The sequence below is a fragment of the Lineus longissimus genome, chromosome 8, assembly GCF_910592395.1.
Source record: "Lineus longissimus chromosome 8, tnLinLong1.2, whole genome shotgun sequence".
Lineage (NCBI taxonomy): Eukaryota > Metazoa > Nemertea > Pilidiophora > Heteronemertea > Lineidae > Lineus > Lineus longissimus.
In genome coordinates this window covers 20,036,799-20,055,568 of record NC_088315.1, presented here as the reverse complement: position 1 = coordinate 20,055,568, position 18,770 = coordinate 20,036,799, and the positions used below count along the sequence as shown (strand labels likewise).

Genomic DNA, 18,770 nt, shown 5'->3' with positions numbered 1-18,770 from the left:
TTGATAACACCGACCCCCGCGAAACAGCTATCATGAGGGTCGATATAGGCCTCAACCGACTAGGGTATATAAACGTAATGTAACCTGATCTTATGTGGACCCCCATCTTCCAATCTTATACGGACCACATGGACGATGTATCCCCCTTTCTGTTATTCCTCCGAGTGAATCATTAGACCTGTTCCCGTAAAAGAATAAGATTATCGAAGACGAAAGAGGTAATTGGTGAATTACTCCAAGTTAACCATACTTACTAGAATAAATCTGTATATTATCACACACCCCAAGACAACTGTGTTCATGTTGAGCCGGCCCCGAGAGGAACAAGACAATTCTCATTCGGTTATTCAGTGAACGTGATGGGATTCGAGAGGCGGCTTTTCTTTGAAATCCTTTATTCGCTTCATTGTCTTTGAAATGAGGGCCGTCCTTAGAGAATATGCCTGATTATTCAGTTAAGAGTGACGAATAGATAAGATAACGTCAAGTCATTTCCTTTGCAAAAGATTTGAATTTTGAAGTGCATTTTTCACAGTACATTTCAACGTTAAGTGATGATCACTATTATATCAATGTTTTAGTACCCCCCCCCCCCCCCGCCCCCTCAACAAATGAATTCACCAGGCCGAAACAAAAATTGTGCTAGTTATTTAATACCTCTTGGCGAAACATTTAAGAACTTCATTCTTGTCTCAGAAGAATCAGGAGATGTAATATCTAATTGAGAACGCCAGCGCTCTATAAGAAATTGTTAGCCATTGGCCATTGTCAAATAGTGGGAGGGAAACATCAAGAACTGTCTTTTTATGGCAATAGATCGTAATCCCATTTGACACGCAATATTCCTCTGTCTAATGTACGTACCATAATGACGATTATGAGATAGAATGTTAAGGTAAATGCCATTTGTCGTCCTCTCCTTAAGCGAGTTACCTGGCATGATATCACGGCCTTTCTTTTCCGGGTTGGAAGGACAAAATATAATCTTGTTTTCTCCAAGAACCTTAATCACTTCCGAGTTCGTGCAATAAGAAGTTACACGCACGGTCTTGTAAGCCTACAGTGACCTTGGCTGGACTGTTACTTTGGACAGAGTCCATCTTCGTTACTGAATCCGTTAGGTTGAGCGCTGTTATATCAGGCCTTAACGTGACAATTTCCCATCCAACTCCCAACCCGAGCCTGTCCACCCACCTGCAGCAAGAGCAAAACATACCGCAACTAAATATAACTTCACCAGGATGTGGACGTATGAGATACGGCCAGCACGATCTGTCAAGACAAACACATGTTGGTATAGTTATATTTACTTGTAATTGCGGCATGTTTCGGTCTTATTAGGGCCGGGAGTTGGCTGGAAATTGGTAACATTAATGTCTGATATAACCACTAGTTCTATTGTATAGTGATAGATCTGGCCAAGAGTGCTTGGCTGACCTCTTGTCACCGAACTGTGATATCGTGATCACAAATAGTAATGTTACACAGCCCTGGGCAGCCGGTGTCATAGTTGACCGACTTTAGTTGACACCGTGAAAGAGCATTGGCTAGGTCTATCGAAGGATAATCTAGTTTTTTGCAACACCACTATCTTTTGGCAAATGTGATCTGGACACATTCCTGTGTTCAAATGAGAACTTCAAAACTTATAGGCTGGGTTCCGAAAATCTCATTAAGAGCACTTTAAAAGTGAAAGCGGCTTCTACACTTAGGCTTTGTTGTAGAAACTAAGCGAATTTTACTATTTCATCCGAATGATACGATTGTGTGAAATACCTCTGAAACAATTTACTAAAGTGTGGATCCATTAAAGGATCAGTTAATTAAATTGATTTAATTAATGATTGTTGATCTCGCATCTCTTTTGCTGCTGATATGACTGCCGCAGTTTCCAATCCCCGTTTATGAAGTTGTTTTCAATTTACTGCAGAAATTCAACAAATTCTTGACAAGTTTTTTACGACCAATTAGCGGTACATGAAAAAGATATGCAATTCCATCAGTAAGGCAGATTGAACGTTCTACTGATATTAGTCGGCAGTGTTGGCCTTTTTTATCGATTTTGTTGATGTCATACATGTACTATAAAAATGAATAAATTTATGAATCGGAGAACATCCGTGAAATCGCATCTCCGAGGATTGTTCTAATTTCCAGAAATTCTGGTTGAGGGCCCCGTCTCCGTACCCTGCTATATATCTATTAATCCTATCTGGTGTAAATCCCAGTGACAACCCATATATAGATTTTTAGATACAGTTAGCCCATATTTAAATCCGCCACCACACAAAACCGCAAAAGATATCCATCTCATTGAAGCGGCACTCTCTTTAGTGACACTCACGAGAGTACAGCCATCAATGATGTAAATACGTCAGCCGCCGCGGAGAGAATGATGAATATAATCATCTTTCGTCAAAAGTCCTTTGTCTGTTTACCTCTTTCATCTTCTCTGAGGCGCGCACGTAATCATTCATTTTCCTTCCCTCGAGGCAGATTAGCCAGCTTCTTTCGCACGACTGTCGGCGTTCAGCGCGCCACTGCATTGTTTTGGGAGGAAGGTATTTAGTGCACTTCCTCAAAACTACAGATCTATTAAGACACAATACTTTTCAGGTAGCAGAAGTTAGATGGCAACACGGGATCTATAGGGACTCCATAAGATTTTGTGTTTTGGAAAGTGCGACGATGTTTGGCTCACTTCTACGGCGTGTCTTGTTCGCGCAGTTTCCGTTGATTGTCATTCGTCGCCCATCGTCCCGTCGACCGTGAACAATAATTAACAAAACGTTGGTTGGTTTCTTAACCGCTGAAGCTAAGATCCTTAAACTTGGTACACATTACCATCTAAGGTAAGGTGATCTGTGATACTGAATTTCGGTCCGGTTTGATTCTTAACTAAGCCACCAGGGGGCCAAACATGAAAACCTAAAAAGTGTTGTTGAATGTTATTTTATGCCAACTCATTTTGATCACGTTATGGAACTATGACCGGTGAAACAGTTTTTCTGATAAATATAAACTACTTGACTAAGTTATTACTTATTAGGCTCATTACTGAAAAAAGTGCGACTGCATCATGAAAACGTTTTAGTGGAATCAGCTTTTTACTCCCGCTGTTCTTTCAGCTAACGAGATGTCGGTCTGGAAATGCATCATCCGGAGTTAGCCAAGGACCAAACTTCTCTTTCGTCATGTTCGTAAAAAGATGAATAATCTCAAAAGGAAAACTTGGATTGGCTGTGACAGAATCCAATCACTCATGTTCCTTTGTACTGACAGTATAATCATCCATTATTGAAATAAAACTGCCTCGATGAAATAACCATCAGTAAATGACTCTTTCAAGCGCCGCCCAGCATAACTGATAACCCCAGCTTTATTTACTGTTTCCTTATTATGTGCACGGTCTTCTTTTGTGGTGATATCACGTGACCTTTATCTCTTTGCGGTCTGCAGTTAATAGCGTGGCTCTTCCCAATGCGATATTAATGGACCCCTAAACATCCGCAGTTTGAAATGACAATCACTGTGATAATGAATACTGTGAATGAGCAACATTAATCGCAAGTTATTTGGCGTCGATGGAAAGATTTTACAGTGGATATTGCTAGCAAGTTTTAGCGACGCTTGCGTAGACTCTGTGAACTCGTGCGGACCACTGGTCGAAGGCGAAGTCACCAATCGGCGTCTAACCGTAGAAACACGTAAATAACCACGCATCCCGCCTTGGCGGAGGAATACTGCCTGAAGAATAGTACCTCTCAGTGCAGAGAAAACCCTGAGGAAGAAAAAGGCTCTAGAAGCACACAGATCTGAAGAGATATTGACGCGCGATAGTTACTCTGGCCGTTACTCCGTTCTCCCTCTCTCGATGCTCCGTTCTCCCTCTCTCGATGCTCCGTTCTCCCTCTCTCGATGCTCCGGTCTCCCTCACTCGATCATACGTCTGAAATTGATAAACCCCCTGCTTAAGCTGTTGACTGGTAGGCGATCTCAACCTCTTGTGTTTGCAGGCTCCTTACTTTTCTCATCCGGCGCTGGCCTAAATCACTCTCTACACGGACAACGGGCCTTAGTCATCTTAGTCTCTTCACCATAACGTTTATTTGCCTATCGACCTCCCTGAAAGAGGCTTCGTGGGGTTAATGTTACCAAGATTTGCCTTGGTGACTCTTTCATAAGACAGGAGGACCAATGGGAATACAGGCTTTGGTGCGAGCGGGCTTTGTTTAGGGCCAATATACTGTTTAGTGGGCAAGGCTTGCAAGGTAAATCGATAAAATATTGTATTGAGTCTCCGTGAACTGAACTCCAAGCATTCTCAGTAGACCTTCCGCAGTTCTTATCTGCTGATCTCTCCGAATTAGGACGTTTACCCAGTTAGCATTACACCTGCGGTTTTCACTGATGTTGGTGCCCAGTGACGTAGAAGACAGTTAGTTCATCGAGGCTTCCTTTACCATGTCCCAACCAGAACGAGGGATTATTTGAGGATAACGATCGAATTAGCAGCCCCTGTATGCTGCACCGTCCATGCCAATGCGTCACAGAAAGCTTCCAGCTTGGCGGCTTGGTCGGGCGAGCTATTTTTTGTTAGTTAGTTGAAAAAAGTGGTAGAACCTTTTCTGCCTCTTGCCTGCCAGGAGCATCCTTGCCTAACTAGTGGAGGCATCTCCTCACACACTGTAGAACTAATTGTTTCAATTTCTGCCAGCTTTCTCAATTCTCGCTCAATCTCAGCTTGGTGTGTAAGGGTATCACGCGGTGGCAATGCCAATGCAAGAAGGACCTGATTTGGTGTATTCCTGTTTCGCCTATTCAAATGTATTGCTAACCTCCCCACAGACGTAGGAATATGAACCGCCCCTCACTGACCGACCAAACCCGAGGAGAGCCACATATGTACGCATTGACGAACGCATGTTATGCCTCAAAAAACAATACGTCAATGGAGAGAGGGACATAATGAGTTACGTTGATGCCATCAGTTACCTTGTCTGACATAATATCATAATATGTATTTTCCACCTTGTTTGACTTTATATGTGCTGTACCTACATGTATATTATGACATGGGTTTTACAGCTGATTTTGATCAAATAATTATGAGAATGTACAATAATTATTAGGTATTTTTATCAAAAACTCATGAATTCAGTTTTCATAAAATAAACGACTGCTTTACTCTACTTAATCTATTAGTTTTTACTGTGTGTCAGTATGGTCCTATGGTCCTATGGTCAAATAAGTCCCGGACTGTCCCCGCTTTCAAGGTGACTCTTTCAAAACGGTCATGGCATAACAAAGTTGATGGCATTTGATTAGTCAAATTGTCATCACATCGTTAACATCATCCAATTGTCCCCTCACATTTTCCTCATAAAATGGACATGCATCCCTAAGGTTCCCCGTGGGAGAGTCGATTTATTGTAGGGGTACTGGCAAGTAGGCGAAACAGGAATAGGCGAAACAGGAAATAGGCGGAACAGGAATAGGCGAATCAGGAATAGGCGAAACAGGAATTTTGAAGGCGAAACAGGAATAGGCGAAACAGGCATAAACCCCTGATTTTGCTATAAAGGAATAAAACAAATGGCATCAATGGCTTGGTACATCTAGGCGCCATGGTTTTCAAAAGTCTCTTCCTTTTCCATACATCGTCCCATCCGCTTGCTCATTTGGCAAACGTGTAGCACACTATTAGGCTGATTATTGAATGATGTATACCGGAACATGTAACACAAGGTCGCTTTGGCCCATTCCAGAGTAGTGAAATGTTGAGATCCAAAGGAGCACGAACACGGATGTGTCTACCCGTTTTGGTGAGAGTAACCCCCCCCCCCCCCGCCGCCGGAGGCCGATAGCCTTGGCATGTGGGTGGAAACGACGCGTCGCGACCACATTAGATGACTGTAATTTATTTATTTATTATTTACTTAATTAACCATGTAATTGCAGAAAATCATCAAGATGGTTGACCATCTTTAGTTCATAGACATTGTGATAGGCTCATGCACGATCCCCATTGCTTAGAACATGTGCATGTGTAATCATCTTAACATACACGAATTGTTCTGTGACAATGAGCACGTAAGAATTATGTAATTTTAAACCTTGAACTGTTGAAGCATCATGGTGAGTGTAGATAGTTATGTATCGTGAACGGTTTTAGATAATGGTCCAGCTGTGTTAATGAGTTTTGTTAATCGCTTCGACTACCGGGTCTGTACTGGCATAACTGACAAGAGGGCGAGCCAGAGCACATATCACTATAGGTTCTACAACAATATTGACTCATGTTGGATGGGCCTACGCAAGTTTTTTGCGGAATAATTGCACTATACTCCCCAATTATAAGAAATGAAGGCCTCTAGGTCCAAGGAACACACATTTGCTCGTTTGCTTTGGCATACGCGGGACCAGCGGTTGTCGAAGAAATTGCCACCTGTTTGGTTCATGAGAATATGAGGAGGTTTTTATAACGACTCTTTTATTTGGTAACGCGGTGGCTAGAGTCGGTCAGTGAGAAGCGCTGAAACTCGTCACGTGTTTTTTTAAAGTACGAATGATATACTCTGAAAAAGCCGCGACGAGGAACAACTTCGGGTTCGGTAAGTTATATTTTTATAATCAATGGGGAAAAATTGTTCGAAGTTGTCTGAATAGACATAAGACAATCGTTCTCTCAAAGCTTTTCGGAACTAGCTGCGTCTTAGTCGTATGTCTTGGTAAGGCGTTTGCGTATTTCTCGCGATCACAAACAGGATGATAGAAAACATCGATCCGTCCTTTTTGGCCGCCATGGCTGGAAGAGACTAACCCTTAACGACATCAACAGTTTAAGGGAAGGGGTCGCTTGGACATCAATCACTTACCCTTTAATCACGACCATAAGATGAGTTATGCTTGTTCTTCCAATCAGGCTGCAGAGGCACTATCTTTTCTTAAACTTTTGCTTACACGTGAATCAAAAAAACGTTGACACGTGGCATGATGACGTCTATGAAAAGTAAAAGTTCTTTAGCATCTACAAAGGGGATTCGTCACGTAAATCTGGAATTCATTCACTGATTGTAATTTCAGATTTGCTTAATATATAATGTGGACGGATCGACTCGGAAAAACGAAGGGCGTCACAGCGGCAGTAGTCTCGGCATTCTGGTGTGCACTGACTTCAGTACAACTGGAGGTGACGCAGACGGACATATCCTTTCTCCACATCATGACAATCCGATCTATCGCCATGCAAATTGTTACAGTACCGATCCTCCTGGTCAAAAAGCAATGTTTCTTTGTAAATGACTGGCGGGTGTGGATATCCGCCATTTTGGATACGTCGGCCACATTTTTTGTCATTCTAGCCTACCTGAACATGGACTACGCTGACGCCAGCGCCATCTTTTACTCTCAGACAGCTTTCGTCGTGTTGTTTGGATTCATTTGCTTCAAGGAACACTGTGGTGTTTTCCATGCAATTATACCGGTTCTGGCCATTATAGGAGTACTTTTAGTTGTCCAACCAGATTTCATCGCCAGATTACTGCAGAATAAGTTCATCAAAAGTACTAATATGACGACTCATCACAATCAATCGATCGTTTCACCTTCTGATTCGTTCCCGAACAGTTCAGTATTGACACAGAGTACCACAAATGCAACTTCACGTCACCATTTCAGCGGCGGGATCCGACCTAATCTCGCGATATTCTACTTTCCAAGATGGCAGGCATGCATTGTGGCTGTGCTAGCGGCCATCTTGAGTGCGATTGCAGGACTTTTGACACGAAAATGTACACAATGTGGGATTGAACCGTTCACTCTACTCTTCCAATTCACGTCCTTAAGTACAGTATGTTATGTTATCCTAATTTTCTTCCTACGAGATTTCTATTTTCCTTACACTCTAACGGATGCTTTGTACGTGTTAGTGGGTGGAGGGTGCAACTGGTTCGGAAAGTTATTTTACCTTTTTGCCCTGAAATGGGAGAGGGCAGCCATTGTTTCGATCTCTAGGACGACTGAAATAACTTTCGCGTACATTTTGCGAATCATACTGATATCGGCTGATGTGAATGTTGCCAGCATTTCTGGAGCAGTGATTATAATTGGTTCGGCCTGTGCGTGTGGATTATTGTGTCTTCGGAAAGAGAGTCTCGCCCACATTGACTCTTCTGATGATGCACTTGAACAAACAAAGAACTATTTGACACTAATAAGGAACTACGCCCGGTTAAGCCAGTCGCTTCAACTTTACAAAAAAGAAGAGGCTTCTAAATAGTTCACTGTTTCGTCTTGACCAGAGAAGCATCCTTAGTGAATTATATAAAGAGTTTAATCGCAAAACCAGCATAACCGTTTTTGCCGTTTTGAATTAAATTGCTTCAAAGTTCGAAATTTAGCTGAAAATGCTTTTGGTCAGCAGGAAATAAGGTTCTCGGGATTAGGACAAGTGAAGGACGGAGGATGAAGACGTTTTTCATTCTTATTTCATTGGCTCTAAAAGTGGTAGGTCTTATTCTGTATGCATCTTGACCACCTATGTTTTTCACGTCCCTTCAATTTTATTTATGTCTTCAGAATGAACTGATGCTATGCTAATTTGGTTTCATGTGTCTTCATGAATGCGTGGTGTTGTATACATTGCGTACATGTCAAGCATTGTAATCCCCTGGTAGCGTACCTGGGGACGGAAAACTCGCCGATTGTAAAAGACGTAGCTGACAATCATGGCCGACTCATTAGTGTCGGATGCAAATGCTGCAACCCTGGATATTAGGCAGGTTCTGCAACCCTTGCGAAGAACGAGGAAGTACGAAGAATTTATAACGTATTTCATCGACGACTGTTTTTCAAGAGTCCCCGGCGATTCTTCCTGCTATTAAGTATGGGCGCCCACTTATGAGTGTACTTTATAACACCAGAGAACTGCGTACTACGGCGTACGTATGGGTTGCGAAACAAGCCAGTAACTCGAATATTAGGCATGTTTCTTGCGTATTACCAGAATCCTGAATTACATTTCGTAATCCCGAAAGATTAATTTCTTCAGGTCAGCGGATTGAAAATGTGCATTGGGCCACATGAACCGCCGGAAATTGCAAACATCATTACGACACCCGTTTACGACGACAAGAACCGTCTGATCGAGGCTGATGTCACCATCGAAGTTATATCAAGTGTGCCGGTCTACATACAATGGAAAATGAGCTACGGAGCGAGTGTAATGTCTTTCACCATGGCATCGGAAGGTTTGTGTCTGTTTTCACTTAAATATAAAAGATGGTAGGCCCCCACTGTAGATTGTATTGGCCGACATTATATTGAATGAATTTCACGTTGTCACACGTAACATATCACTGTTTGCTTTCATACGTGACATGAACAGCGAACAAGTCGTTTCTAAAGAGCGGGCCACATACGATTCACGATATCACTTTTCCACCTCGCGCCGAGTTTTTTTAGCCAAAGCCAGTTAATCGTGACAAGTAAAACATGACAATCATCTCATCGATGACATTTTGAGATAGGCTTGGATGAGCTGCCAGCACCAGTATAGTAAAATCATCGAAAAGTACTTTGATTTATCCTGTTGATAAGCCAAGTCGTACTTTGGATTTCAGCAGCCGACCGGAATAACGAATTTTGATAACACCTTAGTTGGTTTCGTTATTTCAGACAACGAAAATTTTCGATCGTCCATGGAATCATCTGGAAATCGGCACTTTTTACGGCTGCACGCAAAGCAACTAGACCATATAACCAGTGTATCTGACTTGCATTGGGTCATTTCCGTCACTCTCAGCGTCAAGTACGAATGCAATGTTGTTTATTTTGTAATAGGACTAGATCAACTGATCCGAGAACTGATCCGAGCTCAGGAACAACATATGAAGCTTCCCACAATCACGGAAATGCCTCACATCCAAAATGTCATCGATGAGATAGGCTTGAATGAGATTAGAGTGGGGTTCTCGTATGGGCCTGAAAGCGAAGCTCCTTTGGTGAGATACGGTGGCTGAAACACGATCTTTTCGAGAACAAACGATACACTGAGAGATGTGTACTATGTGAGTGATGAATTCAACTCAACAAATATAGTGCTCGAAAATTTGGGTATCGCCGAAACTACGTGCATCCCGGCGAATTTTCATAAAGGTCTTCAGAGCTATTATGTTTCGTTCAGTGGAAGGGTAAGATCGGAACAACATGGCGGTGTCTTTTATTACGTAAACATATACACTGGGTTTCAGAGGAATGACGGGGTGAAGAGACCGGCTATCACGGTTACTGATAACTGGAGAAACTGCGTGATCACCCCTGATGGTGTTCCGGTCATATTCACCAAGAAAGACGAAACACTGATTAGCTGTTTTGCCGAAGCAGCAAGGAAACCCTACACAGCAGTGGCTCGAATAGGGAGAGGCGGAAACTATCAACTACTGCAAGCGAGTCCGCGCCCATTTCCTAATTTCTTAGAAACTCTCAGCGCTGCTGACTTCGCTGTCAAGAGTCCGAAGCTCGCCGAGGAGGATGAGTACATCTGCAGCGCCGCCAGCGGAGAAGATGTAGTTAACCAGAGGTTTAAAGTCATGCGACATGAGCCCGTGCACATAGAGCGGAACGAGCCAGCAGGTGAAGTCACTAAGGACCAGGTAGGGGGCGTGTAATGTACCGTACACAACATGTGAACGGCTAAATCATCCAATTCAAATGCTAGCCGAAGTGAATTGATGAACCTCGATTGAGTAGCTTTTAAGTCTTGATTTTTTTTAAATAGCGACCGGTATGACCCGGGCCTGTGTTGAGCGATACAGTATTGGGAATTTGGTCTTGAGGGGCAATTTGGGCCGTGACAATAGAAGGCAGCGTACAAATCCCGGTGTAGAAGTTTGAAATGTCCTAGGATAGAATGTCCGGGGAACAAAGGATTCCATTACTCGCTTTTAATCTCTGAGGTATTGGCAGTCATGGCCTCTGTCGAACTTTATACCATAATCAGTCAGAATACAAAAGAGCCGGACTCTTTTTCCAGGGGACATTTTCTACTTCTACGTCGGTACATATACAGAGGGCGGTGCCGGATGTCTAATAAGCGGGGCCAACCATTGAGGAAAGAAGATAGTTTTCCCCTGTTTCGTGTAGCCCTTTCTTACACCAGGTAATGTTAACTGTTCTCAGTACATTCAGTCATTTTTCTTACAGGTTGAGCAAGAGTACAACTTTACTTGTGAAGCGACAGGTGTTCCCCAACCGAAGATAACATTCTCCTACATGACCTCGAAATTCCACCCGGTTTGGGTAGGGTATGTAGAAGAGGCCAAGGAGCACGAAATCCATGATTCCGACTTATTCGAGACGACCACGAGGGTTGAAGGCACGCGAACCTTAGGCGAGATAAAGCTGGAGGACACTAGAAAGATCATTGAGGCGTTGCCCTCGGGTTACTGGGACGATAATGACTTTTATGCACTAACATGTGTTGCCTACAATGACTTCACGATCGACAGCAGTGTGTTGCTTACAATTACAAAATGAGCTTAGAATCTTTTTACCTCTTTTTCTGATGTCATTTGTTCCGGAGGCGATCTTTCAAATGAAGACCGTTATTAGAAATAGAGACGAAACGCAAATGTCATCTATCAATACGATGTTATTATGGTCGTTAAAAGAGTTGGTGCACATAATCATGCTTATTGAGCATGTAAAACTCTGAAATAACGGATGATATGTACTATTAAGCTAGTAAAAACATGTTTATCCACTCCAGTTCAGTGTAGAACGATCGCGTGTGAAGTGCTGATTCCTCTGGAGCGGTTTTGCGAAATATCGTGGCGGTTTTGCAGCTCGATTTTGCTCTCTTTGCGTCTAAAATTTCGCCATAGCGGCAAGCTTCCCGCTGTTGATGAGGGAGGGAGCTTTCGCAAATCCCCCGAAACGCCAACGTGAACACCCTTTCCCATTGTTCGACCTTCCGATTACGATGTCGAACAATGGGATAGGCGTTCGCGTTGGCATTTCGGGATATACATGTATGCGCAAACTCCCTCTCGCCTTAGGCTGACGTGCGTGCATGAAAACCGAAGCGGCAGAGGCAGAAAACATAAACGCCCGTCCGCCATTTTGTACACTACGACCAACCCAGTTAGTACATCTCATTGAGTTACATGATCACAGTTATCACGGCAGACCTTTTGACTGATGAACGTGAAGACCGTCCCAGTGCCAATCTTGATACTGAACACGCGTTTCAGTCAGCTGTCTGGACACTCTCGTCGAACCATTCATTTATCGCAAGACTGCCCGGAGGACGAGGCTGTCGGGTCGCAACGTGCAGAATCGCATAACATGGCCAGAGCAAGGCCCACGGCAAGGATGAGCCTATATGGTGATGTGATGCTCTCTCGACGAGATCTCGGTCAGCTATCCTTATGGCAGAAAGAGTCTAACTACACAATCACCATTCGTGCACATCAATCTACTCAGTTATGAATAATGACATCTTTTAGTCAGCTATGATAATGGCCCATTAAAAGGTTTTATACTTTATATCAACTGTATAACTGTAACAAAAATTGTATGAAGAATTGGCGTGATTAAGTGTATTCTATCTAAACATGTCAATGACGGACAATGCGTGGACAATATCAAGATGGCATGCAAACATGCCCGCGAAAACACTGTAATCCCAATAACTTGAATGAATTCATGGTCCAGTGGACATGAAAACGACCCTGGGGATGATCGCGAGAAAACACCAAAATGATTCGCTTTATGCCTTCCTTTCACATTAAGAATATCTGCTTAGACAGGAATACGTAGAGATATGTTATTATTATGTAGAAGGTGATATCAGAAATACGGCCCAAATGTTCAAGCATAGTAGCAGTAAGCCTATTTAGCTCTGGAGATAACGTTTTCATGCGAAACAATATTTTGAGCTGAAGACTGCGTGTCCTGATTTTCCTCTCTCTAGTTCCCTTAACCAAACTGCACCAAGAGGGGAGCACACTCCATTAACGTAAGTTCGCGTATATGTTCGTATATTAGCCTGTAGCTCTCGTGAAATCCCCGTGTCAATATAGCGCACAGCCACGTGTTGGGGGTGAGTCTTTTGGCCTTAAATGTTGCCAATTAAAAAGGACCCACTCTTTACAGGCTTTAGTATATATGCAAGTCGTGACTTTCACTTCTAAAGTGTTTTCCCGATAGATCTGGCCAACAGTACTTGGCTGACCTCTTGTCACTAACTGTAACAGTGTGGTCACAAATAGTATTTTACACACCCCTGGGCAGCCGGTGTCATAGTTGACCAGCTTTAGTTGACACAGGGAAATAACATCGGTGAGGCCAACCCAGGATGATTTACTGTTGCGCGTCACCACTACTCTTTTGGTAAATGTCATCTGGTCACATTCCTTATAGTTCAACTGAGTACCTTTGGCAAGAACGATATGAAAAACACTATAGTTTGCACTCGACTTGCAGACTAGATACTATTCTCAGAATCGCTAGTTTTCTGTCATTATGTTTAAAATGAGATACAAAATATATAAAATACAAGCATAACGACAAAGTCTGTGTTATTTGCAGTTCCAAGTTCCAGTAAGGATGGCGTGGTCATTGTCTGTTCCGACCTACGTGCCGGTGCTTGTTGTCCTGAGCCTATTTCTAGAGATGGTAACTGCATCGGTGGGTGACAGATCCAGTGTCTATACTACATGTTTGGGGGACTGCCGGGCCGTTAAGTGCGACCACATGTCAGAAGAGGTATGTTTTACTTCCTGGAGAATATAACCTTTTTTCGAGAAAAGGTGATGTTTGCGATTTTTAACATAGACCAAAAAATGTGGACCTATATTTGCCAGTGTCATTCCATAGTCGCCCTACATGCAACTCCATTCTACCATACCTGTTTAACAAACCATTTGCAAATAATGTTAAAACATTCCCCCTTCCGAGCAAGTCCGGCGCAGAGCAGTTTGATAGATTAGGCCTGATGAACATGTGGACAACAGGGCCCGCAATAGCATTCCGTCCAGAAACTCGTTTACGACTCGATAATACATCAATTGCTTTGACACCAACTGTGGCACGGAAACGGCATTGTATTGCTCGTGCGAAATTCGCTTTAACTAGGCCAGAGTCTCATTTTCACCTCAGGGTTTTTCCGGAGCCCAGCCATTCCATCTACGCTTATTGCTGTGGGGCTGCGGTGATGAGTGCCGGTACGACTGCATGTGGCAAGCTGTTGATGCATTCCACGAGAACGGCTCTAAGATCCCGCAATTCCATGGTAAGGTAAGTATCCACAAGCAAGACTCTACTCTTTTTTGATAATTGCAGAAAAGGAGGTCTAATAATTCAAACTCTATCATAAACCAGTTTCAGAATCAACGCCATTTTAAAGTGCTATAATATAACATCATTATAACTAACCGCAAATGATCGAAATTTCTGTGTCATCACGTGACATGTCTAAATCGAATCAGTTCTAAGGTGAATAGCCGATTGATGCCGGTGTAATGGGTCTTTCTGTCCCTTCTCTCAGCCAGTCCTGCCTTGTTTGTGGTAGGTAACGGGCGTGGCTATTGAAGGCAATGAACAGAGATTACAGAAATCTAGCAAGGCAAAATATCTCAGGATTGTTCTCTTGCCTCGACACTCCTGACTGGGAGCTGAAAATTGTACAAAACTCGTTGTTTTGAATATTTTTTTGCATATCATTACAGTGGCCGTTCATCCGGGTCCTCGGTATCCAAGAGCCAGTCTCCGTGATAGCATCCATCTTGAATTTCCTCAGTGTTGCTGCCGGCATCATACACTTCTGGAGAAGGGTCACATTTAACACTCCCATGTACTTCGCATGGAGTTTTTATGCTTTTGTAAGTAATCATCCTGCCACAAATATGGCGGGTTTTTTTCTTCAAATAACGAACGAAAAAAGCATAAAATTGTACATACATGCGCGTTGATGATTTGGTTAAATCGAGGTACATGATTAATTTCGATACTTCAAGGTATTTTTACCATTGTGGTGAAAAAGCTTCATATTGTGCAACCTTTATGAACATTTATGACTTTTAAGCGTTATTTCAAATGACTATGCGTTATTCGCTATGATTACATTACAAATGTACGCACCTTTGATCACGTGATCGATACTTTTATATTTGTTAATTTGATAATTTATTTTTTGTCATCGTTTAACATTTGTCTATTTTAGATTTTCATAATTATCTGTTTAGCTTTCATTCCGACTTTGATATTTCATAATTTCCAAACCTTGTTTTAGATTTGTTATAGAAGTTCATTCTTAGTTTATTTTAGAATATCCTAATCATTGTTTATGTATTACAGACGGGTTTTAATGCTTGGTTTTGGTCTGCTGTGTTTCACACCAGAGATTTTCCATTTACCGAGGTAAATATGCCGACAATATCTCGACCGACACAGACATCTTTGCAATCCACAACCTCCCTCGACCGTGTAACACTCCAAAATAACTTCTGAAGCGGAAAAAAGTTGTTTTTTATCATAACTGACCTTTCTTGTTGCACCAAGCTCTGAGAAAAAAATCAGTAAGTTTGCGATTTTCGACTTGTTGAGGCAGGATTTAGGGAAAAACACGTGAAAAACTCTGAAAAACCAGACAGAGTCCAGGCTGCACCTTTAAAAATTGAGTGATTACCTGAATTTCGTTTTCTTATTACAGATGCTCGATTACTTTTGTGCCCTGTCCTTGGTAATGACAAGTCTCCTGTGTCTCGTTTTAAGGTGAGTACAGTAGAACCTTTCTATTAATGACACCCTTGGGACCGACAAGTGCTGTCCTTATTAGGGAGGTGTCCTGATTAGACAGGTCAAATTGAATTGAAATAACCACTTTGGTACCACAAGTTGTGTCCTCAGTAGAGAGGGTCTCCTTACAAGAGAGGTGTTTGCTAAGGGAGGTTCCATTGCATTTGTCTGTTACCGACTAAAATCACTGATTTGCAGTGGTCTTTCCTGGAGCACTCTTAAAAATAAAGGTTGTTTAGTTTTTGAAAACCAATTAGTGGGTTTTTGGCCAACACAAATACATGTATAGTTACGCTCCCTGCTGATATTTTTTGGTAAACTGAAAAAGGTCCAAATGGTTTTTGAGATGGTGAAAACCTCTTAGGGTTTTACGCTTCACTTATTCTGAAGGTCGTACTCGGTCAGTTGGCGAGCAAGAACTTGCTACTCACTCACGTCTCGACTCACTGTGGTCTCGGGTAGCTATGCTCTGTACATTCCTCCCTACACCTTTATTGTAGGTTAGCCGGAACCCGCCCTTTATGGAAAAGCATTGTTATTCCGTTCCCTTTCGTGTTGTACTACGCTTGGCATTGCTACTACCTAGCCTACGTCCGTTTCGATTATGGTTTCAACATGAAAGTTAACTTATCATTTGGTAAGTATTGGCCTGCTGTAGTCTTCGATTTCAAAAACAATTTCAATATCAACATAGACATAACATTTACTGAGAAAAAGTTCTATTTTGAATTAGCATATGATCACATCATTAGGGTCTTGAAAGAAAAGTATAATTTGGTTAGTAAAGTACCTTTGGCCAGATCTATCTGAAAAACACTTTTAACCGATTGAACATTTCTAACCCCGTCCCTCATGCATTTCCCTTCAGGCGTGGTAGTGTCTTTAACTTGGGCTACATGGTGCATGAACCGTTGGCGAAAAAGGCCATACGTGAAGAAGTGCGTTGCAGCCTTGGTGATACTCAATGCCTCATTGTTGTTGGAGGTGTTTGACTTCCCGCCCGTATTCTGGACGTTTGATGCTCATTCTCTCTGGCATATTGGTACAATACCCGTGGGATATCTATGGTTTTCGTAAGTATTATTCAATCATGGCTAGCAACATTGGAAATCAATTCTCGGTGAAATGCCTGATATGACATATTTATGGTTTTGTTTGAACTCGAACTCAGCATGATCTCATTTAGTTGGCTATGCAAAAGTAAACGCCAAGTCACTGTCCCACTCGTTTCGAACAACCAGGCTCTGGTCCTATTTTATATATTATTTGTAATTTTTATCGCAGTTTAATATTTTTCATTTTTCAGTTTTGTAGCGGATGACTGTGTCCACATAGCGAACGCTCTGGAAAGAAAGATCAAACTTTTATAAATCTACTGTCTTCTGACAGCAGACCACGTGCCTACCCGCCTGGACAAGGATAGTACAGCGTACCTGCTGGGTCAGCTGGGTCAATATCTTAAGTCAATATCTCGCTAGATGCTACAATACCGGTACATTATTATTTAACTGGCAATACCGCTTAAAGGGTGGATGTCGTCCTGGGTGCCGACAAATGGTACCCAGGTTCAAGATCGACTGGACAATAAGCACCCTGGGTGCCATTACACTAGACAAACAGCACCCAGCTTCTTCTTGCCTGGCTTACAGATCTTAGGGACGAGGACGTTTCTTGCAATCTCGTTTTATCTCGCACCGTGGTACTTGCGGCATTAGCAGTGCGCGAAATAAAAAGAACAGATAAACAGAAAAAAACGCGTTTAGGCCTATAGGTCTTTGAAAGCACATTTCGGATATATCCCTCCTATATACCTTTTCTGAATAAATCATCCGAAATGTGCTTTCAAAGACCTTTACACCTAAACGCGTTTTTTTCTGTTCTTTTTATTTCGAGCACTGCTAACGCCACAAGTACCACGGCGCGAGATAAAACGAGATTGCAAGAAACGTCCTCGTCCCTAAGATCCGTAAGCCAGGCAAAAAGAAGCTGGGTGCTGTTTGTCTAGTGTAATGGCACCCAGGGTGCTTATTGTCCAGTCGATCTCGAACCTGGGTACCATTTGTCGGCACCCAGGACGACATCCACCCTTTTATTATACCTCATTTTAGTGCGCCCTCTGAGGCACTCACTTACACAATGTAGGCGTATCACACAATAAATGCACATCCTTTTCAATAAAGTTTCAGCCAACTTGAGTTGTCGTTTATTCCAACCACAGGCTAATAAATCGATGGTCGGTAGGGGCTAAAACTAAAAGATTGTAAAATGTCCATCAAGGGTAAAGGAAGAAGAAGGAGAAGGAATCCGCAGAGGTCCAGTAAGGGACCGAAATGTAAGAAACTTCAGCATTTTTATCACTTCACAGTTTCGCGATCCTGTACTTCAATGCACTACACAATGTACAGGGGGTGAATTTTCCTTCCTTTCGGTCTCTTTGAGACCTCTTTCGATTTCTTGCTCCGTCTTGGTGTTCCTGCTCCCTTTCTACCTGAACCCTTTTTACAATGATTTGACCCCTTAATGACACTAGCTTCAGTAGCCTGTGCTTTAACAGAAAGAATCTTTCAATTATATAGCGTTCTATTGAGAATCGTTTGTTACACCAGAGTCTTTCAATATAATTTATTGAAAGACTCTGGTGACACTAGCAGAAAACATCGTCCGACACCAGAGTCTTTCAAATACAGAGTCAAGCAACCCGTGTTCAATGATTCTGAAGAATTTTATGGTCAATCTTGTGAGCAGGGTCAAAGATGATGCAAAATGGCAGACGGTTTACTCAATCAAATCATCCTAATCTGACGCATGTTAGACACATCTATACTGAATCAAAAACATCAGATTTCATAGCTCTATGCGAAATAATACTTGAACAGGCCCTTGCAGAACTGTGGCTGTTCATTGAAGTATGACCGTGCTTTCCTTTAACTTTGAAAAGTTTAACCAAGGGTTAATTCAATCTACCGGCT

At 42.4% G+C, this 18,770-nt stretch overlaps 1 protein-coding gene across 2 annotated transcripts; it reads left to right on the top strand.

Annotated features, from left to right (window-relative positions):
- The first annotated feature begins 8,417 nt into the window (after positions 1-8,417).
- On the top strand, positions 8,418-17,346 carry LOC135492869 (post-GPI attachment to proteins factor 3-like). 2 transcript variants are annotated; one of them, XM_064779557.1, is made up of 12 exons: positions 8,418-8,508; positions 9,053-9,251; positions 10,254-10,655; positions 11,206-13,021; positions 13,594-13,770; positions 14,164-14,301; positions 14,733-14,885; positions 15,361-15,423; positions 15,716-15,777; positions 16,302-16,438; positions 16,670-16,874; positions 17,108-17,346. In XM_064779557.1, the coding sequence occupies exons 5-12, from the start codon at positions 13,612-13,614 to the stop codon at positions 17,169-17,171; spliced, it is 981 nt and encodes a 326-aa protein (XP_064635627.1). In that variant the 5' UTR covers positions 8,418-8,508; positions 9,053-9,251; positions 10,254-10,655; positions 11,206-13,021; positions 13,594-13,611; the 3' UTR covers positions 17,172-17,346. The 2 variants fall into 2 exon arrangements, with proteins under 2 accessions (XP_064635627.1, XP_064635626.1); XM_064779556.1 differs by having other exon boundaries at positions 9,679-10,655.
- Positions 17,347-18,770: the final 1,424 nt, after the last annotated feature.

Excerpts from the sequence above, each read along its gene's own strand:
- LOC135492869 (XM_064779557.1), top strand. The coding sequence starts at position 13,612 with ATGGCGTGGTCATTGTCTGTTCCGACCTACGTGCCGGTGCTTGTTGTC. Across the intron at positions 15,778-16,301 it reads CTCCTGTGTCTCGTTTTAAG|GTTAGCCGGAACCCGCCCTT; the intron begins GTGAGTACAGTA and ends CCTTTATTGTAG. Across the intron at positions 16,875-17,107 it reads GTGGGATATCTATGGTTTTC|TTTTGTAGCGGATGACTGTG; the intron begins GTAAGTATTATT and ends TTCATTTTTCAG.